General features: G+C 43.2%; 1 protein-coding gene across 5 annotated transcripts in view; it reads right to left on the bottom strand.

Moving 5' to 3' along the window:
- Positions 1-27733, bottom strand: part of GOLGA1 (golgin A1) — a 413603-nt gene that overhangs the window by 47405 nt on the left and 338465 nt on the right. For all 5 annotated transcript variants that reach the window (XM_078641823.1, XM_078641827.1, XM_078641825.1 and 2 more), the window contains one exon: positions 20882-21055. In XM_078641823.1, the coding sequence (XP_078497949.1) occupies positions 20882-21055 (174 nt within the window). The remainder of the gene's footprint in view (positions 1-20881; positions 21056-27733) is intronic.

The raw sequence follows: 27733 nt of genomic DNA, 5'->3' as shown, positions 1-27733 counted from the left end.
GAATTTTTAATCTTGTTGATGTGCTGCCACTAATACAGGTGCTGTGGTCATCCCGAAAGGTAGAGCTTTGAATGTGTAATCTTTCCCTGCTATGACAAAGCTGATGTATTTGTGGTGTGCAGGGTGTATTGGTATATGGGAATATGATTCCTTTAGGTTCAGTGTTGCCATAAAGTCGCCCTGTTGGAGAAGTGGCATAACATCCAGTAGGGTAACCATATGGAAATGCTCTGATAGGATCTACTGATTGAGTTGTCGGATACCCAAGATTGGTCTTAGTGACCTGTCTTTTTTGGGAATGAGAAAGTATAGAGAATATACCTCTGATCTCGGCTGTTGAAGTCGGACAGGTTCTATAGCCCCTTTGAGAAGAAGGGCTTTGACTTCCTGTTTGAGAAGGTTTAGACAACCTTTGGGTGTGAGGTGGGGTGTTGGGCGGTGGGATAATGAACTCCAGGCAATAGCCATGTTGGATAATGGCTAGTACCCATTGATCTGTGGTGATGGATTCCAGATGAGTTAGAAAGATTGTAGTCTGCCCCCGACCGGTGTGGAATGGTCGGGGGGGAAGGATTGCATAGTCGTTGCTTTGCAGTGCGTGTTGCTCCATGGGCAGAGGTACCCCTGCCCCTTCAACTGTTATTTCTGCTGCTGAAGGAACCTCTAAAAAAGGTCTTATAGTAGGCGGACTGGCCTGGATTTTGTTGGGAGGTGGAGGCATCTGTGGTGTTAGATTCAGAAGCACCCATGTAGCCTGTGTAACGAAAGGACTGCTTGTTTCATCTTTTTCTTCTGGGATTTCAGTACAGAAGGACCTGTGGCAACAATATTCTGTGTATCATCACAAGAGACTGTAAATTTGTTGAATACGTCATTAAAACATCAAAGCTACTCTATTTTCGGATGTTCTCTTTATGGTGAAATATCGATGCTGTGCGAATGAGCAATTTGGCAGTCCTGATTCTTTAAATAGGCCAGGGCAGGTAATTAACTCCATTAGAAGCACTGGCTTCTATGAGATAGATTTTTGAGTGCCGGTGTACGACAAACTTTGTTTAGTAACGAAAGGACCCTATAGGAGTTGTGGTCTGTAATGCTCCCATAGCCTGAGCTGTGTCTGTATCCTTTTTCATTTTATCAAGGGTAGTGTCTACTTTTGGGCCAAAGAGGTGTTCTTTTTTAAAAGTTATATTTAGTACTGCCAGCTGGACCTCTGGTTTAAAGCCAGAACACCTAAGCAATGCATCTTGTCTGAGTAGCACGCTGGTGTAAACAACCCTAGCAGCTGTATCTGCCGCATCGAGTGCACATCAGAAGGAGCTACTGGTGATGGTATGACCTTTTGTGACAATTTGTTGTCCCCTTTTGCGGTGTTCCTCAGGGAGGTATTGTAAGAGTTCCTCCAGCTCATCCCAATGGGCTCAGTCATAGTGGGCCAAAAGAGCTTGGGAATTGGCAATAAGCTAATGATTAGCTCCTGTGCTGCAACTCTTTTTCATGCTGCATCTATTCTCTTACTTTCTTTTTCAGAAGGTAGGGTATCCCCAGTAGTCTGGCGGTTTGCTCTCTTAGGAGCTGTAGTAGAAACTATAGAGTCAGGTGGAACTTGGCACCTGATAAAAAGTGGGTCAGAAGAAGCACCTTGAATTTTTGGTCCTCCCGTGGGGAGCTAACCCGGGCATGGACTGGGTCTTTAAAAATATCCTCAGCATCCCTCTTCATGCCAGGAAGCATCGATAAATACTGGGTGTCTATTTTTGGAAGGGAGGGTGTCAAACTAGTGGTCCTGTACTAGGGAGTCTTTGTGGAGCTCAACTCTGTGGAAAGCAGCTGCCCTAGCAATTATTTGTTGAAAAAAAGGGTCTTCTTCTGGAGGAGAACGATGAGGAGGATATAAATCCAGATCATTAAGTATAAGGGGGTCAGTGTGATATGCATCCCATGGGTCAGGATCCCCTAATGGGCTGTGCAACAACTCCATCATCTGTACCTGGTGATCCTGGAGGTGATGCAGCCTGTGGGTCAGATGGTGGAGATGTACCAGGGGAAGAAGGGGGTGGTGATGGAGAGGGGGTGGTAGTGGAGGAGGAGGAGGTGGTGGTGTCGGAGGAGGTGGTGGTGGTGGTGGAGGAGGAGAAGGCTGGTATATAGGACTGGTTGCTTTGTCCTTCATCTTTTTCTTCTAGGGAACATACTGTCTAATGCCTCCAGGCAAGACAACCTCCTCTTCGGTGGCAGAGAAGCAAGTATCCATTCTGTACCTTCTTGGATCTGAATTTTCCGTTGCTGAATGTCCTCTAGCGAGATGGTTTCGACTGGAGACATGGAAGCCGATGAAGACTTCGAGGGTTTCGGATTTGAGATTTTCAGTACCAAAGGTTTCAGTGTAGACCCATTTGTTTTGCTCGGAACCCAAGTAAATGTGGTTGGTTGCAGGCTCGGACCTGAATGTCAGTCTAGGTCCAAAGAGGTCGATCCAAAAGGTCTGGCCTTGGTATCAGTTTTTGGTGCCAAGCCAGAGGGAAGGGAGTCCAAAACATTCTTTCGGATCTGACCATGGCTCAGAGGCAGTGGCGGTCTGGCAACTTCTGAAGGAGGATGTTTTGAGGCCTGCTTGTGTAATGGAGCAGAGGCTATAGAACTCACACAATGACTGGATGGAAGGCTACTCATCTCCACGTCGAGCTTCATGTATGAGCCGGATCTTAGGATACAACCCCACTTGATCTTCCTCTGAAGCTGGCTTCTCATTGGGCGTGGTCCTCACCAAAATGCCGGAAGTGTCAGCCCCGTGGCCGAAAGACATTTCCATTTGCGCCCTTCGATCCCTAAGATTCTTCTTGGATCGAAAGAACATGCATTGCAGTCTGCCTCACGATGGTCCAGCGAAAGGCAAGTTGCACACGGGGTATTGATTGGTGTGCAGATATTTCACGTGGCAAAGCAGGCAAAATATGGGTGCGCGTTCCATCAGAAGGGCATCTTCGATGGAAAGGAGTGCACGCAGCAGTAGGCCTAAGATGGGTCAGATCCAGAACCAACACATTTCGAGAGCAGCGCAGAAGTAAGAAGCGCGCTCGAAACAATACCATTGAATAAAGTAAAAAAACAAAGAATCGTAGTGAACGGAGTTGAAACACAGAGCAGAGACACAAACATCCGAACCATACGGCGGAGAGAAAACAAACAATTTAACAAAGAAGTCGATGCACATGCACAGTATCACAGAGTGGAGGAGTCACTCGGTCTTGTGACTCGAAAGTCTTCTCCGAAGAAAAACAACTTGCACAACTTCAGACCCAGCTCTAGATGGCATGAGCATGCAGAACATGTGCATCTACAGCCACACATGCCATCTAAATATATATTACCTACTAGCGGTCGCCAGTAGGTAGTTATAGTTAGGACCTAGTTTCGATAGAAAGAATGTTTTTTCATTTGCCAATAACTTTGGCGTTTTTGGACGAATCCTCGTGAAATTTTCAAAACTAGTTAAACTCGCACTTCAGGTTAAAGTAAATACATTGTGGGTGCACGGACCCTCTGCAGCCCTGGCGCTTTAATTACAAACAATTGAAGCATGCCCCTCCCCCTACTGGAGCCACAGATGGCCGTGGGGACCGCCACCCCCATGGCCGGCTCCTGCTATGTCCCGGGGTGCCTACCGCCAAGCCATAGCAAACTGTGCTCTGCTTTGATCAAGGGTCAGCATTTTCTCTCGTTTGCTCAAATCGGAGCACAGTTGCTTTGTCAGAGAGGGAGCTTCATGTTAGCAGCTCCCTCAGTGTCAAAGCAATGCCGTCTCACACAGGAGGCGGGGAGCTGGCAGGGTGTCTTGAGGTTCCCCCGTGGTCCCCAACATTGGTAAGTAGGTGCCCTGGGTAGGACCAGGGCACCCACACTAGACGCCGGGTCCCCAGGTGATGGGGTTCCCGGGGCCAAAATTAGCCCGGAAAGGGGGGGGAGGGGGCGCTTGGTGCCCCTCCCTTTAAAATGTATTAACATTATTTTTTTTAAAAGGCTGGGACCCAGGGGATGAGGTCCCTGGGGCCAAAATCACCCAGGGCAATGGGGTTGGGGGATGAAGTCCTCTTGGAGCGAAGGGTTCTTGGGGGCCCAGAAGCCCTCCAGTAAGTCCGACACCGCAGGTATCCTGAAAGAGGCCCCGCCCCCTTCCTCCACAATTCTGCAAATGCGACTACTAGTTAAAAAATCATAAAAATTCACTTAAAAAAAACAAAGGTTACAGGGACATTATAGTTAGGAAATAGATTTTGAAAAACCTTAGAAATTTACTGAAGAAAACAAAGGTTACAGGAACGTCATAGTCAGGCACAGATTTCACTCGTACAAATCCAGTGAAATTCAGCAGTTAGAGTTACCTGAGCTAACTATAACGTACGTCCCTGAAATGCACTGCTTATGACCTCACATATTACATCACTCACGACAATGTCAGTGACAGCACTGATGACATCTCAAATGACATCAATGGTATCATCAACAGAACCACTCACACACTTACTCACACCCCCATACAACCTCCCGTACCCCTACTCATACACCTGCACAACCACTCACATACCCATTCACAGACCTATACCAGTACTCACACACCCACTCACTCCTCCATACAGCCACTCACACTTCCTTACTTGTACAGCCACTCACACAAGCATTCACTCACTGATACAGCCACTCATACAACCAGTTACTCACCCATACAGCCAGTCACATAACCACAGACTCACCTTTACAGCTACTCACACACCCACTTACCTACAAAGTCACTTACACACCCATTTCCTCACCCAATTAGCCTCTCAACACAGCCACTCACCCATACAAGCCCTCACAAACTCACTCACACAACCAATTACATACCCATCCACACATCCATACAAACACTCACATTCACACTCACCCATACAGCCATTCACACAGACACTCACTCTCCAATACATCCGCTCACACACCAACTCGCTTAACAAAACACCCACTAATATATATATATATTGCGCTCTTGCTGCTGGTACAATCATTTGGAATATGAACACCATCCCACAAAAATATAACTGCAAACAACAAAGAGTAATGCTGCACTCCCAAGGGACTTCAGAATAGCGGATTTTATTTGGCATCACCAAACTTCACCGGCATGTCACCTACGCATTTCGACCAGTCTTGATCATGGTGCCTTGATCTAACAAATAGTTTCTTACCTGTCGGTGTAGTTTTGCAGCTTGAAGATCTTTCTGGATTCACTATGCTGTGCATATTCTGCAATCTGGTGGTTGGGTCCGGAATCGTAGTCTTTTTTCTCTCTGTCGTAGCCCAGGTGGGCGTCGACGTCCCACCATTTGGTGTACCTTCGGTGACGTCGGCGTGCTTCAGGCGGAAGCTACCACCCTTGGGCGCCATCTTCGGATTCTTTTTTCTGTCTCTTCCTTTTTTGTCTTTGTAGTGAATCCATGGCTATGTTTGTTAATTGTTTTTTCAACGTTAGTCTTTCCACGTATCTTGTAATCGTTCCAATTTGCTTTCTTTTCTATGTGTTTCCACCCTCTTCTCCAGCCTCATCTTTCTGGCGGAGGCGGGTGGGTTTGCTAGTGAATCCAGAAAGATCTTCAAGCTGCAAAACTACACCGACAGGTAATAAACTATTCGTTTTGCAGCGTGAATCTTTCTGGATTCACTATGCTGTGCATAGATTTTGTAGCGGTTTTCGTTACTTTTGTGGCGGTTGGGTGGAAGATGAGCGTTGGTTGTTGAAAATATGTTGAAGCACTTTTTGCCCTACTTGTGCTTCTTTGTTCATCTGTACATCCACGCAATAGTGCTTAGTGAAAGTGTGCACTGAAGCCCATGTTGCCGCCAGGCATATGTCCTGAATTGGTGTGTTGGCCAGAAAGGCAATTGTTGCTCCTTTCTTCCTGGTGGAGTGGGCCTGTGCCCTTCCTGTTAGCTCCTGGCCAGCTTGTTTGTGGCAGAATTGAATTGTCTGTGCGATCCATCGAGCTATGGTGTTTTTAGTTACTGGTTTGCCCATGTAACTGTTTGTGAAGGACACGAAGAACTGTTTTGTCTTCCTGTGTTCCTTCGTTCTTTCAATGTAGTGCATCACAGCCCTTCTTGCGTCTAGGGTGTGGAGCGACCTCTCAGCGCTTGTGGTGGGGTTTTGGAAGAAGCTAGGGATCTGAATACTCTGATTCATGTGGAACCTTGACACCACCTTTGACATGAAGTGAGGGTCAGTTCTCATCACGACCCTGTCACGGTGTATCTGGATGTAGGGTTCCTGCAGTGTGAGTGCCTGCAGCTCGCTCACCCTTCGTAGCGAGGTGATTGCTACCAGAAAGGCCGGCTTCATTGTCAACATTTGCAGTGATGCTTTGTGGATGGGTTCGAAAGGTGCTTTCATGAGCTCCGTCAGTACCACATTTAAGTTCCAGGCCGGTGGCGGCATTCTTTTTGGCGGCGCTATTCTTTTAGCTCCTTCCAGGAATCTTTTTACGACTTGGGATGTGAAGAAGCTTCTCCCTGTTTCTCCTCTTGTGTATGCCACAATCGCTGCCAGGTGCACCCTCAGCGAGGATGAGCTTAGCTTAGCCTTAATTAGGTGCGTGAGGTACCTTAGCACCGTGGATTCCTTGGTCAGTTTCCTTTGGAGCGGTTTCTTGCAACACCATTGAGTGAATCTTTTCCATTTTTCCCCATAGCACTTGCGTGTGCTGGGCCTTCTTGCCTCTCGCAGCACCCGCAGGGTGCTCTCTGGTAGTTTTAGGTGTGCGAATTCTAAGTCCTCAGGAGCCAGGCTGAGAGGTTGAGGCTCTCTGGCTCTGGGTGTAGAATTTCTCCGTTTTCCATGGAGAGTAGGTCTCTTCTTTTTGAGAACTTGTGGGGGGGCCCTGCGCCATCTCCATTATCTGAGAGAACCAGGTCTGTCTGGCCCATTGTGGTGCCACAAGGATGAGCGTCATGTTGCTCTTCATGCATTTGTTGAGAACCCTGGGGATCAGTGGTATCGGGGGAAAAGCGTAGGCAAATGTTTTTGACCAGCTTATCCATAGGGCATTCCCCTGGGACAGTGACTCTGGTTGCCTGGATGCATCGTATTGGCATTTTGCATTCCGGTGTGTTGCAAATAGGTCTATTGTTGGGGTGCCCCATTTCCTGAATAGACTCTCTGTTTCCTGACTGTTGAGTTCCCACTCGTGGGACGCTGAAGTCTGCCTGCTGAGCCAATCTGCTTCTACATTGTCCTTCCCTGGCAGGTGTATGGCTAGCAAGTCTATTTTTAGTGGTATAGCCCATTTCCATATCTCCTGTGCCAAGTTTGACAGAGGGAACGATTGAGTTCCCCCCTGTTTGTTTATGTAAAACATCGTTGTGGTGTTGTCTGTTTGTATTAGCACCTTCAGGTTGTACAGGTGTTTCTGAAAGGCCTTGAGGGCTAGCAACACAGTTTTCTGTTCCAGGTAGGTTGATGTGCCTGACTGCATCTGTAGGGCTCCACAGACCCCTCACTCTGAGCCTGTTCATGTGTGCGCCCCACCCCTTCTGGGATGCGTCTGCGGTGATGGTCCGGTGGTGTTAGAGGTTTCCCTTCTGTTATTCTCTCCTTGGTCCACCACTTTATCTTTTCCTGCACCCTGTGCGTTACAACCACTAGATCCTCCCAACTTCCTGTAGCTTGTGACCATTGTTGTTGCAGCCACTCTTGGAGTGGTCTCATTTGTAGGCGTACATTGGGGACCAGGTGTATGCATGATGCCATCATCCCCAAGATCTTGCTCACAGTCCTCACTGTCAGAGCTCGCCCCTTCTGGTAGTGATGTTTCTCCCTCAGCAGGCTGAGCGTTCTCTTTTCGCTCAGTAAGACTCTGCATTGGACGGTGTCGATCTGGGCTCCCAGGAAGATCTTCACTTGCTCTGGTTCCATCGAGCATTTTCCCCAGTGTATGGAGAAACCCAGGTTTGCTAGCGTTCTTGTCACCTGTTCTGCATGCTCTTTGCATGTCCTGTAACAGCTTGCCTTTACCAGCCAGTCGTCGAGGTACACGTGTATCCCCTTTCTTCTTAGGTGTGAGGCCACTGCCGCGAGGCATTTGGTGAACACCCTTGGTGCGGACTTTAGGCCGAAAGCCAGGGTCGTGAATTGGTAGTGATCCTTGTTTACTGTGAACCTTAGCATGTGCTTGTGCTGCCTGCTCATGGGGATGTGCAGGTACGCATCTTCGAGGTCTATGGTAGACAAGAAGTCCCCGGCTTTTATCTGTGGGATGACCTCTTGTAGGGACGTCATTTTGAATTTTTGAGTTTTGACGTATTTGTTCAGGAACCGTAGGTCCAGGATGGGTCTTAGACTTTCGTCCACTTTTGGCACTAGGAAGTAGTTTGAGTACACTCCCTTGTTCCGTTCTTTGAAAGGCACTCGTTCGATGGCCGCTTTGAGGAGCCGTTATTGGGCTTCCTCTTGCAGTAGTTGCAGCTCTCTTCCCGAGTGCTGTCTTTTCTTTGGTTTTCTGTTTGGTGGCCTCCTTTCCAATTCTATGCAGTATCCGAACTGCATAATATTGAGTATCCACTTGTCTGTTGTTATTTTTCTCCACTCCTGGAGAAAAAATCTTAATCTTCCTCCTACCGGCGTTACATGTTCCTTTGTGTCTTGTCCGTGTAGCCCTCTCCTCTTTGTTTTTCCGTGCTCCTCCCCCGGAGGGTTTGGGTGGTGGAGCACCTTCTCTCGTCTGAAGTCACTTAGAGGGGGGTTGCTCACCGCCTCTCCTTCTCTGGCCTCGTCCATTTCCTCTTGACCGAAAGGACTGGCCCCTGCTTTGGTAGTTCCAGCTTTGCCTCTGCTGGCCTTGGTTGTCACTCTGTTGCCCCTGGTGGAAACTCTGGTGAGAATATCCTCGCTGATTTCCACCTCTGCCGTTCGGCCCCTGTGTAGGAGTGCCCCTTTTTATCCCTCTGAACTGCAGGGCCCCCATGGACGTTGCCGTCTCGTTGTCCTTCTTCAGTTGGGTGAGCTTATCATCAACTGTGGCTCCGAACAGTGTTTCACCGTTGAAGGGTGTGTTCAGGATGTTATTCTGAACCTCAGCCTTGAATCCTGAGATCCTGAGCCAGGCTTGCCTTCTTTCTGTGATGCCTATAGCCATCAGTCTGCTGGATGTTTCTGCCCCATCCAAGGCTGTCTTCAGTCACAAATCGGCGATGCTCTTCCCCTCTTCCACAAGGTGTGATGCCCTCTCACGGTATTGTTCCGGGAGGTGCTTGAGCAACTGTACCATCTCCTCCCAGTGCTGGTATTGATGCCTATTCAGGAGGGCGTTGGAATTCGCCATCCGCCAGTGCGTTGCGGCGTTCCTCTCAATCTTCCTGCCAGTTAGATCCATCCTCCTGCTTTCTTTGTCAGGTGGGGGTCCAGACGTTGTTGGGACGTTTGCCCTTGTCCTGGCCGTTGCAGCGATTATAGAATCTGCTGTGACGGATCCCTTGATGTAAGCTGGGTCTTGGGAGGAGAATTTGTATTTCTTCTCTGTCCTCGGCGTTACAGATCTGCATGTAGCCGGGTCCTTGAAAGCCTCCTTCCCCTGGTCTGTGATACTTTTGAGCATGGGCAGGAACTGGCTTCTTGTCTGTATGGGGAGCAATGTCTCGAGCAGGAAGTCTGCTTTTGGCTTCTCCTCTTCCAGCTTAACTCTATAAGCTGCTGCTGGCTTTCTTACCACCTCATTGTATGCCCCAATGTCATCCGGTGGAGAAGGCCTCGAGGGGTATGTTTCCACCGCCTCCTCTGGGTTTTTGGCCTCGATGTCCTGCCATTCCTGGTCTTGGACCGTCGAGGAACCTGAGCCGTAGTTTGACTGCTGTTCCCCGTAATCCCCTTCAGTGTAGTAGAGGTCTTCCTCCTCCTCGTGCTCCGAAGGTTCCGGAGTTTTCGGCGGCTCTTCGACGTCGAACTCCTCGAGCTCCTGTACCTCAGCGACGGTCGGTGCCGGCTTCGAGGGGATCTTGTAACTTCTCATCTTTTCATCGAAGTCCTTCCTTCTCTGAAGGATGTTCTCCATTTCGGCCTCGAGCCTTCTTCTTTTTCTCTGCATTTCTGCGGCCTGTTCATCGTCGAGCGTTTCGGCCGCTCATTTCGGCGGCGTCGTCGACGTCGAAGCTTTCTTCAGCTTTTTTTCTTTCGCCGTCGAAGTCGAAGTCGAAGGCCCTTTTTCGGGGGCTTGCTTCGATGGCCTTTGCTTTTCGCTGGCCTTCTGCCTCCGGGAGTCCTTCTCGGAGGATCCGCTGGGCTCTTTTTCGGAGGATGCAGCTTCGGTCGTCGATTTGTTCGGCGCCGGTGCTCCTTTCGAGGCTCTGTGCTCAGACTTTCGAGAGTCTGCCTCAGGTTTTCGAGGCCCTGTGGGAGTTTTCGGGGTCGTAGACTCTCCTACCTTATCAGGCGTTTTCTTATCGGTCTCAGCGACCGTGAAGTCATCTGGGCCTTCGGCGATGTTGTCCTCGTCGTCGGTGGAGAGGCCAAGTTCATAAAGCGTCGGGGCTTGGCCCTTGCCCTGCATCGTGTGGTGAGCCGTCCTCTGTCTTTCTCGAACTTGGAGTGTCTTCGGCTTGAAGACGGAGCAGGCGTTGCAGTCTCTGCTCTCGTGGTCGACTGGCAGGCAGAGGTTGCAGACTGGGTGCTGGTCCTTCTGTGCGAACTTGTGGTGGCAGTTCTTGCACAATTTAAAGGGCGTCTTGTACATCTGCGCTCAGGGGGCCCCCTGTGTGCACATTCCTCCATGGACGTCGAAGATTTCGAAGTTCTCTCCTTTCTTCGTCGTCTCCTCTCTAAAGGTCCTCTTCTCTTGATGTTCTCAGGTCTTCACCTGTGAATATTTGCTGTATTTTCTTCTTTCCTCCTCCAAAACTTCAGGAGCTTCACGCGACGATCCAGACCCAACGGCGGAAAAAAGAATCTGAAGATGGCGCTCAAGGGTGGTAGCTTCCGCCGGAAGCACGCCGACGTCACCGAAGGTACACCAAAGGGTGGGACGTCGATGCCCCCCTGGGCTACGACAAAAAAAAAAAAAGAGAAAAAAGACTACGATTTCGGACCCAACCACCAGATTGCGGAATATGCACAGCATAGAGAATCCAGAAAGATTCACGCTGCAAAATGTGCAATTACGTCCTGTGCTCACCGGCCTTATATAGTCCACGGGCATTCTGGTAATCGAGGTCCAATGATAGTTAACCTTTAGCTTGTTGCTGGGTTCGGACAGTATATATATATATTTACGAGCAATTGTCACAGACAGGGGGAGCTACTGATAGCTGGTGCTGGCGGCAAGGATAGGACAGCCTTGTAGTTTATTTCCGAAGCAAATACCCTTCAAAAAGAATGATCGCCGCACACAACTCCAAAGGTTCTTTACGTTTTATTTCATTAGGGTTTTCCCCACCCTACGCGTTTCGGACAAGCAATGTCCCTGTTCACGGTTAACAAACATTTGTCCCTTGTTTATTTCATTTATTTATACCATCATCACCACGTGGCAGAGTTACGTTGCATTGTGGGTTAGGTAGTTCAAACATATATTACCAATCTATGGAATCATCCAAAACCTATGTCAGTCCTGTGCTTAACATTTTCGAATCAAGTATGGACATGGTTATGTTTCATGTGACACAGTTGTTACAATGGTGTGTAATATTGTTGGGCTGAGTGCCCTATAATATTAATTAGAGAATTAAGGTTTTAGCGACCAAATTAAGAGTGTGTCATTGATATTTCATGGCTGAGTGCCTGAATTAATATACATTGTCCACTTGATACGGCTATGTTAATCTACTGGTCCGCACTGGTCACGGATGGTTGGTATTTTTATAATGTGATTTTTTAGTTTCATTTCGCAAGTTTGTGGATCTTAATTACATCATATAAAGGTACTTAATTCACTCTGAGTCCCAATTTGTAATTGTAACAGAAAGCCCTATATAGACTATTGTCAAGGATATAGTTCAAATATTCAAATTCGTAATGAATATTTACAGTCTCAAAGATGTACATATAGTTCTTCATCAGCGTTCATTCCCCACGGGCTACGAGTTTTGAATTTAATTATAGCTTGGATTCAAGTCGTCTTAATTTCTTGTTCTTGTCACCACCACGTTCATTCTCCTTTATTATCGCAATCCCTGCATATTTTATATATTTCCATGTTTTTCCTGGATGGCTTTTTAGATGTTTGGCGATCGCATAGCTGTTGTCATTGTTTTCGATTGCTCGAATATTTTCAAGTATTCTTTTTTTTCAAAGGGCATATGGTTGAGCCAATGTATTTTAGGCCACAGCAGCATTGGAGTTGGTAGACCACAAATTGAGAATCACATGTTATTTTGTCTTTTATTACAAAAGTTCTTCCTTTGTGATCTTTTAAACTTTTTAAATTTTGTCCAATCTTGCAGGCTTTACATATTTGGCATTTAGTAAAACCCAGTTGTCTTTTTTCCAACCATGTTGCAGGTTTCTCTATTCTAAAGTGACTGTTCACCAATGTGTCTTGAATTGAAGGGGCTTTGCGAAATGTGATCAAAGGTCTATCTCCTATTAATGATACAATTTCTGTATCCTTTTTTAAAACACTCCAGTATTTTGTCAGGATTTGTCTTATTTTAAAGCTCTCCTTTGAGTAAGTCAGAACTAGACGTGGTTTATCTTCATTTACTGGTTGATTCTTGTCTTTTGGTATGAGTGTTTCAGTTCTTGTTTTTACCCTTGCTCTTTGTTCCCCACGTAGTATGTCTTGCTGTTTATATCCACGATCGGTAAATCGTTCTTTTGTTTCCTTGAATTTTTTCTCCATTTCCAATGGTTCTGAGCAATTGCGTTTCATGCGTAAAAATTCGCCATATGGAATGCTTTGTTTGAGAGATGTTGGGTGGAAGCTAGTGCCATACACGACACTGTTTGTAGATGTTTTCTTTCTAAAGACTGTAGTCTCCATTTGTTGTTTTTGACATAGACCTTAGTGTCTAAAAAGTCAATTTCTGCTTTCTGGATGTTTGAGGTGAATGTTAATCCCACCTCAGTATTGTTATATACTCAATCAATTTTACTTTTGGACCCTTCCTAATGAGGAACAGGTCGTCAATGAACCATAGCCATAGCACCACGTCCGTGGTGTATTTTTCGTTCTCTTCTCTCCAAGCTATGTTTTTCTCCCACCAACCCATGGTGAGATTAGCATAGCTTGGAGAGAAGGAAACGCCCATGGCACATCCGCAAGTTTGTTGATAAAACTTCTTGTTAAAGAGAAAAATATTGTTAGATAAACAAAAACTTATCATAGTTAACAACATGTTTGTATGTCTCAGATCACATATAGGTCTTTGTTTCAAAAAGTATTTGATCGCTGTTATGCCTATATCGTGTTGTATGGAAGTATACACTGAAACTGCATCGATAGTAACAAGCCAGTAATCAGAATGCCATTCATTCTCCATTATGATCCTAAGAAAGTCTCCAGTGTCTTTGATGAAAGAGTTCAGGGTGGGAACTATTGGTGCCAAAAAGTGATCAACATACAATGCTATAGTTTCACAAAGTGAGCCACAACTGGATATTATGGGTCTGGCTGGTGGATTAATTAATGTCTTGTGAATCTTTGGCAGAAAATATATGGTGGGAGTAATTGGATGTTTAACAGTAAGATAATCTACTTCTTCCTTACTTAACAATCCCTTTTCTTGCCATTCATTGATTAATTTATGTAGTTTGATCATTATTTCTACAGTTGGATTTCGTAGTAGTTGTTTGTAATTCAAAACATTGTCTAATTGGCGATTAGCTTCATCTACATAGTCTGTTTTGTTCAAGATGACTATGTTTCCGCCTTTGTCAGCCGGCTTTATCTCAATTAAAGGATTTGATTCAAGTGATTTTAAGGCAAGGCGTTCCTTTTTCGTTACATTTTCTCTTTTTGTCAATGTATTGTTCATTGATTCTAATTCCGTTGTAACTAGATCATGATATGTGTCAATGCGGTTGCCAGGATATAAAACAGGACAGAATCGAGATTTACTTTTGAAATTTGTTTTAGAACTGGAGTTGGTAGGTATGCCCAGGTCAGATATTATTTAAGTGTCGCTTTGTTCAGTTTGATCAAGTTCCTGGGCCAGTTCGTAAGCTGTTCGTAAGCCTGGTGCATCACCCACTGTAAATTGTTCTTGGTCGATATCGATATTGCATTTAATTGATGTTTCTTCATTGGTTTTGCAATTTCTTTTTTTTTAGAAGAATTTTTTTAATTTTAATTTTCTGATGTATTTGTATACATCAATTTTCGTTTCGACCTCATCCTGGTGTTTGTCAGGACAAAAGGTTAAACCCTTTTGAGTAGCGTGACTTCCGATTCTGTTAAAGTGTAGTTGGATAAATTGATGATCACATTTGAATCCATTTTGGTAGATTTTTTTGAAATTATTTCTTTGGCACTGCCCTGTTTCTCAGAGGATACCTTTGATTTGCGACTTCTCCTGGTTTTCCTCCTTGGTTTTGGTTCATCGTTTGTCCTTTTCCCCTTCCTCTCACTTGGAAGTTTCCCCGTCCTCTTCCCCTTGATTTTGGATTTTGTTGATCCTTGTAGAGGATCTGCATCTCCTCTAAAAAAGTCAGATTGTTCACTACTTCTGTTCTTTGTTCTCCATCACTGGCTTCTGATTCTGTCTCACTAGGGATGGTATCATTTTCAAAAGATTGAGGGTTCACATGTTGTTGTTTTGTTAGAGCATCAAAACGTTTTGCGAAAGTGAAGATTGTCCCATTGGCAAAGTCAGATTCGTCACGTCTGAATTTTCGTTGTTTTCTTTCTTGTATCTCTTCGTCATGTTTATCTAATTTTTTTTCCATTGTTTTACGTAAGTTTTTCTTTATTTCTTCACTGTCTCCTAAAACTTGTATTTGATCTTCCAATTCTTTTATTTTAATGTGCAGAACCTCCACATTCTTTTTTGCATGTTTGATTATAATAAGGATCATTCTTCGCGAGCAGTCCATATTGTTTTGACCCCACTCTTCCAACATTTCTGCAGTGGTATCTGGGTGATTAGGCAATGTAAATATCCGTAAGCCACGTGGTACCAGGCCTAATTCCGTGTATTTCTCTAGGGTGATTATTTCCCAGCTACGAGAAATTTCTTTGCGCAATAATTTTTCCATCTGTTGAAATAGTTGTTTAGCATTGGGGTTGGTGGTTTTGGAAATGCTTGTTTGTTTACCTCCTGTTGCATTTGATGTTGTAGCATTAATTGTAAACATACTCTCCGCTTTTTCCAGACGTAGGGCTGCTCGTTTTTCCATTGTGATATCAATAGGGTCGAGTTCTTGGAAAAATAAAATGTATTCACTTTATTGTTGATGTTTGGCACAAACTAGCAAGTATTAAGACGTGACAAGTTCGTTAAGATTGTGGGGAATTGATGTCAACCCAGTTTGAAGATGATGATTTGTCAACTTCGATGAAACAGTAAATTGGAGTGAGTCTTATTTTGGCTGTTGTTGGCAGCACAGATCAGAACAGCTTTTGTAAGTCAAAGACGTGATCTTTCGGAAAGACTCGCTACAGCATTCTATCAAGTATGGGAAAATTAGCACTGAAGTTAAATGTTTTTCACTCACCCAGGAGACTCCCGTCGCTGTTGGTGTCCTCCGACACTACCAGTCGGCGCTCAACCGGTTAACTCAGGCTTTTTGACTTCCCACTTCGAATCAGAGCGCATTAATTGGGACAATTGCTCGTAAATCTTTAATTACACGGGGGAGAGCCCAGCATTCAAGCATTTTCAAACGCTGATACTTTGGAAACAACGTGAAGTATCGACATCGGGCTGGATGCCAAACGGCGCTTTGCAAACTAATTCAACATACACGCCGTGAATGTAACTTGCATCTCAGCCCTGAATTAATGCGCTCTGATTCGAAGTGGGAAGTCAAAAAGCCTCAGTTAACCGGTTGAGCGCCGACTGGTAGTGTCGGAGGACACCAACAGCGACGGGAGTCTCCCGGGCGAGTGAAAAACATTTAACTTCAGTGCTAATTTTCCCATACTTGATAGAATGCTGTAGCGGGTCTTTCCGAAAGATCACGTCTTTGACTTACAAAAGCTGTTCTGATCTGTGCTGCCAACAACAGCCAGAATAAGACTCACTCCAATTTACTGTTTCATCGAAGTTGACAAATCATCATCTTCAAACTGGGTTGACATCAATTCCCCACAATCTTAACGAACTTGTCACGTCTTAATACTTGCTAGTTTGTGCCAAACATCAACAATAAAGTGAATACATTTTATTTTTCCAAGAACTCGACCCTATTGATATCACAATGGAAAAACGAGCAGCCCTACGTCTGGAAAAAGCGGAGAGTATGTTTACAATTAATGCTACAACATCAAATGCAACAGGAGGTAAACAAACAAGCATTTCCAAAACCACCAACTCCAATGCTAAACAACTATTTCAACAGATGGAAAAATTATTGCGCAAAGAAATTTCTCGTAGCTGGGAAATAATCACCCTAGAGAAATACACGGAATTAGGCCTGGTACCACGTGGCTTACGGATATTTACATTGCCTAATCACCCAGATACCACTGCAGAAATGTTGGAAGAGTGGGGTCAAAACAATATGGACTGCTCGCGAAGAATGATCCTTATAATCAAACATGCAAAAAAGAATGTGGAGGTTCTGCACATAAAAGAATTGGAAGATCAAATACAAGTTTTAGGAGACAGTGAAGAAATAAAGAAAAACTTACGTCAAACAATGGAAAAAAAATTAGATAAACATGACGAAGAGATACAAGAAAGAAAACAACGAAAATTCAGACGTGACGAATCTGACTTTGCCAATGGGACAATCTTCACTTTCGCAAAACGTTTTGATGCTCTAAAAAAACAACAACATGTGAACCCTCAATCTTTTGAAAATGATACCATCCCTAGTGAGACAGAATCAGAAGCCAGTGATGGAGAACAAAGAACAGAAGTAGTGAACAATCTGACTTTTTTTTAGAGGAGATGCAGATCCTCTACAAGGATCAACAAAATCCAAAATCAAGGGGAAGAGGAGGGGGAAACTTCCAAGTGAGAGGAAGGGGAAGAGGACAAACGATGAACCAAAACCAAGGAGGAAAACCAGGAGAAGTCGCAAATCAAAGGTATCCTCTGAGAAACAGGGCAGTGCCAAAGAAATAATTTCAAACAAATCTACCAAAATGGATTCAAATGTGATCATCAATTTATCCAACTACACTTTAACAGAATCGGAAGTCACGCTACTCAAAAAGGGTTTAACCTTTTGTCCTGACAAACACCAGGATGAGGTCGAAACGAAAATAGATGTATACAAATACATCAGAAAATTAAAATTTAAAAAATTCTTCTAAAAAAAAAAAAAGAAATTGCAAAACCAATGAAGAAACATCAATTGAATGCAATATCGATATCGACTAAGAACAATTTACAGTGGGTGATGCACCAGGCTTACGAACAGCTTACGAACTGGCCCAGGAACTTGATCAAACTGAACAAAGCGACACTCAAATAATATCTGACCTGGGCATACCTACCAACTCCAGTTCTAAAACAAATTTCAAAAGTAAATCTCGATTCTGTCCTGTTTTATATCCTGGCAACCGCATTGACACATATCATGATCTAGTTACAACGGAATTAGAATCAATGAACAATACATTGACAAAAAGAGAAAATGTAACGAAAAAGGAACGCCTTGCCTTAAAATCACTTGAATCAAATCCTTTAATTGAGATAAAGCCGGCTGACAAAGGCGGAAACATAGTCATCTTGAACAAAACAGACTATGTAGATGAAGCTAATCGCCAATTAGACAATGTTTTGAATTACAAACAACTACTACGAAATCCAACTGTAGAAATAATGATCAAACTACATAAATTAATCAATGAATGGCAAGAAAAGGGATTGTTAAGTAAGGAAGAAGTAGATTATCTTACTGTTAAACATCCAATTACTCCCACCATATATTTTCTGCCAAAGATTCACAAGACATTAATTAATCCACCAGCCAGACCCATAATATCCAGTTGTGGCTCACTTTGTGAAACTATAGCATTGTATGTTGATCACTTTTTGGCACCAATAGTTCCAACCCTGAACTCTTTCATCAAAGACACTGGAGACTTTCTTAGGATCATAATGGAGACTGAATGGCATTCTGATTACTGGCTTGTTACTATCGATGCAGTTTCATTGTATACTTCCATAAAACACGATATAGGCATAACAGCGATCAAATACTTTTTGAAACAAAGACCTATATGTGATCTGAGACATACAAACATGTTGTTAACTATGATAACTTTTTGTTCTTCTAACAATATTTTTCTCTTTAACAAGAAGTTTTATCAACAAACTTGCGGATGTGCCATGGGCGTTTCCTTCTCTCCAAGCTATGCTAATCTCACCATGGGTTGGTGGGAGAAAAACATAGCTTGGAGAGAAGAGAACGAAAAATACACCACGGACGTGGTGCTATGGCTAAGGTTCCTTGACGACCTGTTCCTCATTTGGAAGGGTCCAAAAGTAAAATTGATTGAGTATATAACAATACTCAATCAAAATGAGGTGGGATTAAAATTCACCTCAAACATCCAGAAAGCAGAAATTGACTTTTTAGACACTAAGGTCTATATAAAAGACAACAAATTAGAGACAACAGTCTTTAGAAAGAAAACATCTACAAACAGTGTCCTGTATGGCACTAGCTTCCACCCAACATCTCTCAAACAAAGCATTCCATATGGCGAATTTTTACGCATGAAACGCATTTGCTCAGAACCATTGGAAATGGAGAAAAAATTCAAGGAAACAAAAGAACGATTTACCGATCGTGGATATAAACAGCAAGACATACTACGAGGGGAACAAAGAGCAAGGGTAAAAACAAGAACTGAAACACTCATACCAAAAGACAAGAATCAACCAGTAAATGAAGATAAACCACGTCTAGTTCTGACTTACTCAAAGGAGAGCTTTAAAATAAGACAAATCCTGACAAAATACTGGAGTGTTTTAAAAAAGGATACAGAAATTGGATCATTAATAGGAGATAGACCTTTGATCACATTTCGCAAAGCCCCTTCAATTCAAGACACATTGGTGAACAGTCACTTCAGAATAGAGAAACCTGCAACATGGTTGGAAAAAAGACAACTGGGTTTTACTAAATGCCAAATATGTAAAGCCTGCAAGATTGGACAAAATTTAAAAAATTTAAAAGATCACAAAGGAAGAACTTTTGTAATAAAAGACAAAATAACATGTGATTCTCAATTTGTGGTCTACCAACTCCAATGCTGCTGTGGCCTAAAATACATTGGCTCAACCATATGCCCTTTGAAAAAAAGAATACTTGAAAATATTCGAGCAATCGAAAACAATGACAACAGCTATGCGATCGCCAAACATCTAAAAAGCCATCCAGGAAAAACATGGAAAGATATAAAATATGCAGGGATTGCGATAATAAAGGAGAATGAACGTGGTGGTGACAAGAACAAGAAATTAAGACGACTTGAATCCAAGCTAATAATTAAATTCAAAACTCATAGCCCGTGGGGAATGAACGCTGATGAAGAACTATATGTACATCTTTGAGACTGTAAATAATCATTACGAATTTGAATATTTGAACTATATCCTTGACAATAGTCTATATAGGGCTTTCTGTTACAATTACAAATTGGGACTCAGAGTGAATTAAGTACCTTTATATGATGTAATTAAGATCCACAAACTTGCGAAATGAAACTAAAAAATCATATTATAAAAATACCAACCATCCGTGACCAGTGCGGACCAGTAGATTAACATAGCCGTATCAAGTGGACAATGTATATTAATTCAGGCACTCAGCCATGAATTATCAATGACACACTCTTAATTTGGTCGCTAAAACCTTAATTCTCTAATTAATATTATAGGGCACTCAGCCCAACAATATTACACACCATTGTAACAACTGTGTCACATGAAACATAACCATGTCCATACTTGATTCGAAAATGTCAAGCACAGGTCTGACATAGGTTTTGGATGATTCCATAGATTGGTAATATATGTTTGAACTACCTAACCCACAATGCAACGTAACTCTGCCACGTGGTGATGATGGTATAAATAAATGAAATAAACAAGGGACAAATGGTTGTTAACCGTGAACAGGGACATTGCTTGTCCGAAACGCGTAGGGTGGGGAAAACCCTAATGAAATAAAACGTAAAGAACCTTTGGAGTGGTGTGCGGCGATCTTTCTTTTTGAAGGGTATTTGCTTCAGAAATATAAATATATATATATATATATATATATATATATATATATATATACACATATATGAATCATCAGACATTGATACACAAGGTACTATTGGGCCTTTTAACAGAAAGGGAATTGGTGAAATAAATACTTGCAACTTTCGGGAGTTGACAGAGGATGGCATCATGTCTCTGGGTATGCTAAGTCCACAGTAATGGTGTTCAGTTCAACTAGAAACCACAAAGCGTTTGTGAATATTAAAGGCATTCAACATATGCTTTATTAATTATTCATGACAATGGGTCTCTAGCCCCTAACATGCTGTAATCATGTAAACAGTCCATCAAACAAAATCACAACCCTCCGATGAATATTTCCCAAATAATAGGAGTGTATCTTATACAAAATAAAAGATAAGTAGGTGGCAATGCCATATCAAGGGACAAAAAAACTTACTGTGACAATTACTGTGTTAAACATTGCCTGAACAAATTGAAAAAGGAATAAATGATCATAATAGAGGTGAATGTGCTTTACCTCAGTCTCCCGACAAGACATGAATTTTAAAACAACATGCTTCAGGTATTCAAAGTTGATCTCCCGGGAGTCATTTAAATCAGAATTATTTGTCACTGTAGTGGTGGGTGCACTAGTCATTTCAGTGCTTACTTTCTCCCTTGTTTCAGCAACCTCATTCTCCGGTTTTATTTTCTGAGGATCAAAAGAGAAAGCACTTTGATGCATAAAAACAAACTTGACCAAAATATTTTAAACACTAGCTGGGTATGTACATGTAGGAAATCATTACAAAACTCAATGGATTAAGTAAGTGCTGGGGGTTAAACTCTATCTTTCCACAAACAATAGCCTATTTTGTCATTCTATAAAACACAGAAATGGCCTATAGCTCTGGAATTCCATAATGAGTTTTTTTTTAAACTTTTGTTAGTAATGACCGCCTGATCCATACAAACTTTAAAGACAGAAATTGGCATCTCAAAAAGTATGCAAGAATAGGTACGCTCACACATGGATGAAGACAACGCTAAGCTGAAAGGCCTACTAGACTGCGTGTTGCAAAATTCAAAGGCATCCTGTTCCAATAGTTGCCATGAAAATGCTGAATAAATTCTTTCATGTTACATGACACTAAAGGAAATACAATGGCTCCCCCTCTAGGTCTGCATCATCTTCATGATGAGCTGCACCTATAGAGCCATCCGAAAAAATACCCTACATACATGGCCAAGAAACTGACTGCCTCAGGCGGAGGACGTCATAACAGAAGCCATGACATCTCCAAGTTGGAGAAGAAAAATTGTTAGAAAAGAAAACACAGAATACAGGATTTCACAGTCCATCCTTCTGGGATATGTAATAGTATCCTCACTGATATCTGAAATGCTCCAAACCTCGTGCTATTCAAGAAGAAGCTTAAGACTATATCTTCAACACACTATCTGCCACATAACAGAAATTCACTCTCACCTGCCTCTTTGTAAATGACCCCCAACTATACTATTATGCCTCGTCCATTGTTCAGGGCTCTGCTGCTTCCTAGCTATGTTTCTGCCCTACAAATACCTTTACAGACAGACAGCAAAATGGTTATCTGGGGCTTTCGCTCTCCACCTGTTAAAGTTGCAATGTTCCCAGATCATGAAGTTCAAACCTTCCATTAAAATGAAATCGCTCAACTAGATGAACATTTAGTAACAACATATTAATATCAATAAGTAAACATGTGGGTAAAATAAGGAATCTAAATCGGGATCACTTGTAGCTACAAATTAAGGCTGTGTCAGTACAGTCTAGATTCCCAATGTAAGTCTCTCATGCATGATACACATCAACAGGCGCAGTTGGGCTGGCTGAAAGGCCCATTGAACTCATCTCTCAACACGGGTGCTGCTATGTAATTACATATCTTTAAAGAAAATACCTCTCAAACCATAAATTACTCAATGTTTTCCACACCGGAGACCCCTTAGCTTTATCCCCGCGGGTGAACAATTAATGAACCATGTTTATTTCTCTGCTTTTCGTATCATTTGTATAGCATTTTTCCCTCATTTTAAAAAAAATTTAAGATGGACACATTATGTGGCTTGTACCCAAAAACTGTTTTACTTGTATCCCATATAAATTGGCTATCTCATCATTAAAATAGGGTGACACATTAACATATTTACATAACAAGAAATAAAGGCTTAATGTGTTATGAAAGACATACTAAAGTATAAATCAAACAAATAAATCTATTATATTCAAGAAACAACACACTTGAACGAAGACTTAATACACTACTAGATGTAACAAATTCACTGAACATTACATACACATTTAACAAATTACATATATTCGATATTGTAATTCTCTTATTAACGGGCCTCGTTCCATATACAAGATCTTCTATGCCCTATTTTACTTTTCTAGCTATTTGGACCAGTGAACTCTAACTCGTCGATAATGTGTTGAATTAATGGTCCTAAAAGAGGTCAGAGGGACAATGTAAACACTCTAGTCCACGCACTCTTATTTGTGCTTAGACTGTCATTTGACACAATTTTTGTTATATGGTCACTCTTGGCCTCTGGAAAAAATGTGCTGAGGCGTTTCGACCTTCAAGATGGGACCATGAAGAATTTGGTGGAAGGCCTTCCTCAGGGCTGGGGGAACTTTGGTAGGACACTGGAATTATATAATGTAAAATAGGAGGATGTTATATAGTATATATATTTTTTATTCTGTTTATTAAACATAATTGGTACATTATATAGTATTTTTAATAATCGCTTGATGTTAGTTTGAATCTTAATGTTCCTGAATATATATCTGTATATACCTAAAATATGCCTCAATCTGTCCTGGGCATACACTGGAGGAGGAAAACTGTCCTTAGATAGTTTGGGATGGTGTCATCGCACCCATTAGCACTGCGCTTCTTTCTTTTCATCTAATCTGCGGATTACATGAAATGAACTGAATATTAAAACATGCTGGTATATGAGCACTGAATATAGCTTAGCGTTTATGTCATGCACTAGTGGGACTCATGTGCAGGACTATTGCTCCTTTCTATTCATGCCATTCTTTAGTTGAATTAAACCGTCAAAAGTAATTATATGGCATTAATCAAACATACAGGAGAAGTAGTGAGTTTTTAGTTCAACATCCTTTATTGACTGCCCGTGTTATTGCTGCTGTGGCATGCAGGACTTAAATGCAGGTACCTGGCACTACTAAAATGATGCTGCGTGATCAGGTATCCTGTAACAGAGTGATTGCCATACGTGTGCACCAGTGCCTAGAGTGCCAATCAATTTGTGCCTTTAGACATGCTTTTAGTGCCTATGTGGGCGGTTGTTGCCCTATTAGTTTCCCTCTTTCTTTCACTTGGCATTGCGGCGGTCTGCGCTTCATTGCGCAATTACCTTCGCTTTTGGCATCGTTTTTGTTCTCGATGGGAAGGACTCTTCAGTAGCTTCAACCACTCCATTTACAGCTGCGGATCGAATGAATTATTTCGCTGGAACTCTTTCTTCCTTGCTGTGAACATGCGGTGGGGTTTGCGTGAGTCTACGTTCGTAGCCTGACTTCCGCCTGGCTTCTCCCAGTAGTCTTGGAAACAAGCACAGGCTACTATAGGCAGTCTTATTATTACTGATGTAGCAACTCCCTTTGAATGTATCCCTGCTGAACGTTGTCATCCCTTTGATTTTGAAGTATTTAAGAATGTATATTTTAGGAGAACGTATTGCTGTCGAGCAGTTTTTTTGCCTCATTGTGCTTGGCTTCCTGTAAGAGGCGTGTTCCATGGTTGTCATGGAAACGGCAGAATAAATTGTCTGTTATTTTAAGCTTTTTCTTAAAATTAAAGGTACATCCATGATGTTTTTGTTGTTAAGGGTGTCTCGTGGGGCTCATATTTTAAATTGGTGTCATATAGCCATGGGTTAATTTATATGCAGTTCATTATCTCGCTCATTTCGTTAAATCCATTTTCCGTGGTCCCTAAGCGTAGGATGGATTTGGCTTCAAATCTTGAGAGGAGAGTTTCTGTGCTACTGCCAGTGACACGTTTCAAGACTGTCCATTTAATGTCTTGTGGGCCGCGGCCTTTCTCAATACAGTGTTGTGACATCAGTGCATTTGGTACTCAGCATTTTATACAAGATCTATGTTGGGTGATTCTCTTTTAGACAGGTTGTGTGGTTTTTCCAACGTATGTCTTTTGACACGGGCAGATCACACAATATATAACATTTGTTGTATTACATTTTTTAAACTCCTCGAGTAGGACGTACTTGTTCCCATATTAAAATTTCGTTCCTTCTATAGTACTAGCACATGAGGTACAATTCCCACATCGTCGATGTCCCTTGATGGGGGATAGGGGCAGCATCGTTTGACTGGATACTTGCGTTCTTTTTGCTTGGGCGTTTGCTCAGACCAGCTTGTCTTTGATGTTATGGTTCCTTTTCAGGGTGAATAACGGTATTTGTTGGATAATTTTCTTGACTTCGTTGATGATCCCTGAGTAGGTGGTGACACAAATCAAAGGCATTTATTTGACCTTTTCTTTAGATGTCAGAAGTGTTTCTCTGGGCGCGTACCATGCTCTCTTCTTTGCTCTCTTCAAGGGCTTGCGTGGATAATTCCTTTTCAACAGTTTCTCTAGTGGGATATTAGTTTTCCAGAGGCAAAGAGTGACCATATAACAAAAATTGTGTCAAATGACAGTCTAAGTGCAAATAAGAGGGCGTAGACTAGAGTGTTTACATCTTCATTTTGATCTCTTTTAGGACCATAAATTCAGCCCATTATTGAGGAGTTCGAGTTCTCAGGTCCCGATAGCTAGAAAAGTAAAGTAGAGCATAGAAGATCTTATATATGGAACTAGGCCCAGTAATAGGAGAATTACAATATCGAATATATGCAATGTGTTAAATAAGTATGTAATGTTCAGCGAATTTGTTACGTCTAGTATGTATTAAGTCTTCGTTCAAGTGTGTTTCTTGAATATAATAGATGTATTTGTTTGATTTATTCATTAGTATGTCTTTAATAAAACATTAAGTCTTTAATAACACATTAAGTCTTTATGTCTTGTTATATAAATATGTTAATGTGTCACCCTTTTGTTCTTAGTTTAATTATACACTGTTTGAGATAGCCAATTTATATGGCATATAAGTAAAAACGTTTTTCGGTATAAGCCACATAATGTGTCCATATTAAATTTTAAAAAAACAAGGGAAAAATGCTGTACAAATGATACAAAAAGCAGAAAAATAAACATGGTTCATTAACTGTTCACCCGCAGGGATAAAGTTAGGGGATCTCCGGTGTGGAAAACATTGAGCAATCTATGGTCTGAGAGGTATTTTCTTTAACAATAGTAATATTTGTATTACAGCCTCTTCAGTCCTTAACAGAATCACTCCCCTATATGAGGCTATGTAATTAGCAGCATCATCAGCAGTTCTACGACTGGTTGGAAGCAGGAGCCAAACAGAGGAAGATTCACAATCATGAGCCATTGATGAAAGATAAAAACAGAACACAGAAAAGGGGATGAAAGAGCAGAATAGATGAAGTGAGAAATACAGGAGACTGAGGAAGGGAGCAGCTGCTAAGACTGGAGTGACGGGGAAGGGTAAAACTGTACTGTGTGATGGGATCATAGAATAAAAAACAAGCATTGAAAATGCAATAGGTCTCGCAATAGAAGAGTTTAACATTTTTCGTTTTGCAAATGGATGAGTGGCGTTGCGTGGATGAGTGGCGTTGCGTGGATGAGTGGCGTTGTTTGTGTGAGTGGCGTTGTTTGTGTGAGTGGCGTTGTTTGTGTGAGTGGCGTTGTTTGTGTGAGTGGCATTGCGTGTGTGAGTGGCATTGCGTGTGTGAGTGGCGTTGCGTGTGTGAGTGGCGTTGCGTGTGTGAGTGGCGTTGCGTGTTTGAGTGGCGCTGTTGTTTGAGTGGCGCTGTTGTTTCAGTGGCGTTGCGTGTGTGAGTGGCGTTGCATGTGTGAGTGGCGTTGCATGTGTGAGTGGCGTTGCGTGGTTGAGTGGCGTTGCGTTGTTGAGTGGCGTTGCATGTGTGAGTGGCGTTGCCTGTGTGAGTGGCGTTGCATGTGTGAGTGGCGTTGCCTGTGTGAGTGGCGTTGCGTGTGTGAGTGGCGTTGCGTGGCTGAGTGGCGTTGCGTGGCTGAGTGGCGTTGCGTGGCTGAGTGGCGTTGCGTGGCTGAGTGGCGTTGCGTGGCTGAGTGGCGTTGCGTGGGTGAGTGGCATTGCGTGGGTGAGTGGCGTTGCATGTGTGAGTGGCGTTGCATGTGTGAGTGGTGTTGCGTGGATGAGTGGCGTTGCCTGTGTGAGTGGCGTTGCGTGTGTGAGTGGCGTTGCGTGGGTGAGTGGCGTTGCGTGGGTGAGTGGCGTTGCGTGGGTGAGTGGCGTTGCGTGGGTGAGTGGCGTTGCGTGGGTGAGTGGCGTTGCGTGGGTGAGTGGCGTTGCGTGGGTGAGTGGCATTGCGTGGTTGAGTGGCGTTGCGTGTGTGAGTGGCGTTGCGTGTGTGAGTGGCGTTGTGTGTGTGAGTGGCGTTGCGTGGTTGAGTGGCGTTGCGTGGTTGAGTGGCGTTGCGTGGTTGAGTGGCGTTGCGTGGTTGAGCGACGTTGCGTGGTTGAGTGGCGTTGCGTGTGTGTGGCGTTGCGTGTGTGAGTGGCGTTGCGTGTGTGAGTGGCGTTGCGTGGCTGAGTGGCGTTGCGTGGCTGAGTGGCGTTGCGTGGGTGAGTGGCGTTGCGTGGGTGAGTGGCGTTGCGTGGGTGAGTGGCGTTGCGTGTGTGAGTGGCGTTGTGTGTGTGAGTGGCATTGCGTGGTTGAGTGTCTCGTCTTCATAAACGTTGGACAGAGTAGCGGATTGCCTCGTTGACAAAGGCCACATAAATTAGACAAACGGAAATCCAGGTAAGCACACACTGACACGGGAACTGAACAGAAAAAGACAAGCATGCACATGCATTAAAGGACATACACACAAGCCTATGAAAACACATACAATGCTAAACTAAAGCACTAGTTAGTCAGATGAGACGTTATGCAAACCTTCTTTACACAGTAATCCCGCGCCAAAATTAAATAGCAGGGCTAGATTTTCCTAGAGGTTAGAGAAGCTATGTGGCCTTTAATTGAGATAGATGGCCGCGTATGACAACTCCATGTTTGTTCTGGAGTGGTTTATTGTCCCATGAGAGCCGCAGAGTCTCATGTGAAGCAGAGGGTTGAGGAGTGTCCGCATTTTGGCAGCCCCTTTATAACAAGCATGAGATGGGACCCGAAAACACTGGAATGAGAAGGGGCTGAAAGGAGCTAGTGACAGAGTTCAACTGGAGGA

This window comes from Lissotriton helveticus, chromosome 5_1 (genome assembly GCF_964261635.1).
Source record: "Lissotriton helveticus chromosome 5_1, aLisHel1.1, whole genome shotgun sequence".
In the NCBI taxonomy this organism is placed as follows: Eukaryota; Metazoa; Chordata; class Amphibia; order Caudata; family Salamandridae; genus Lissotriton; species Lissotriton helveticus.
This window is presented reverse-complemented; position numbering and strand designations above follow the sequence as displayed.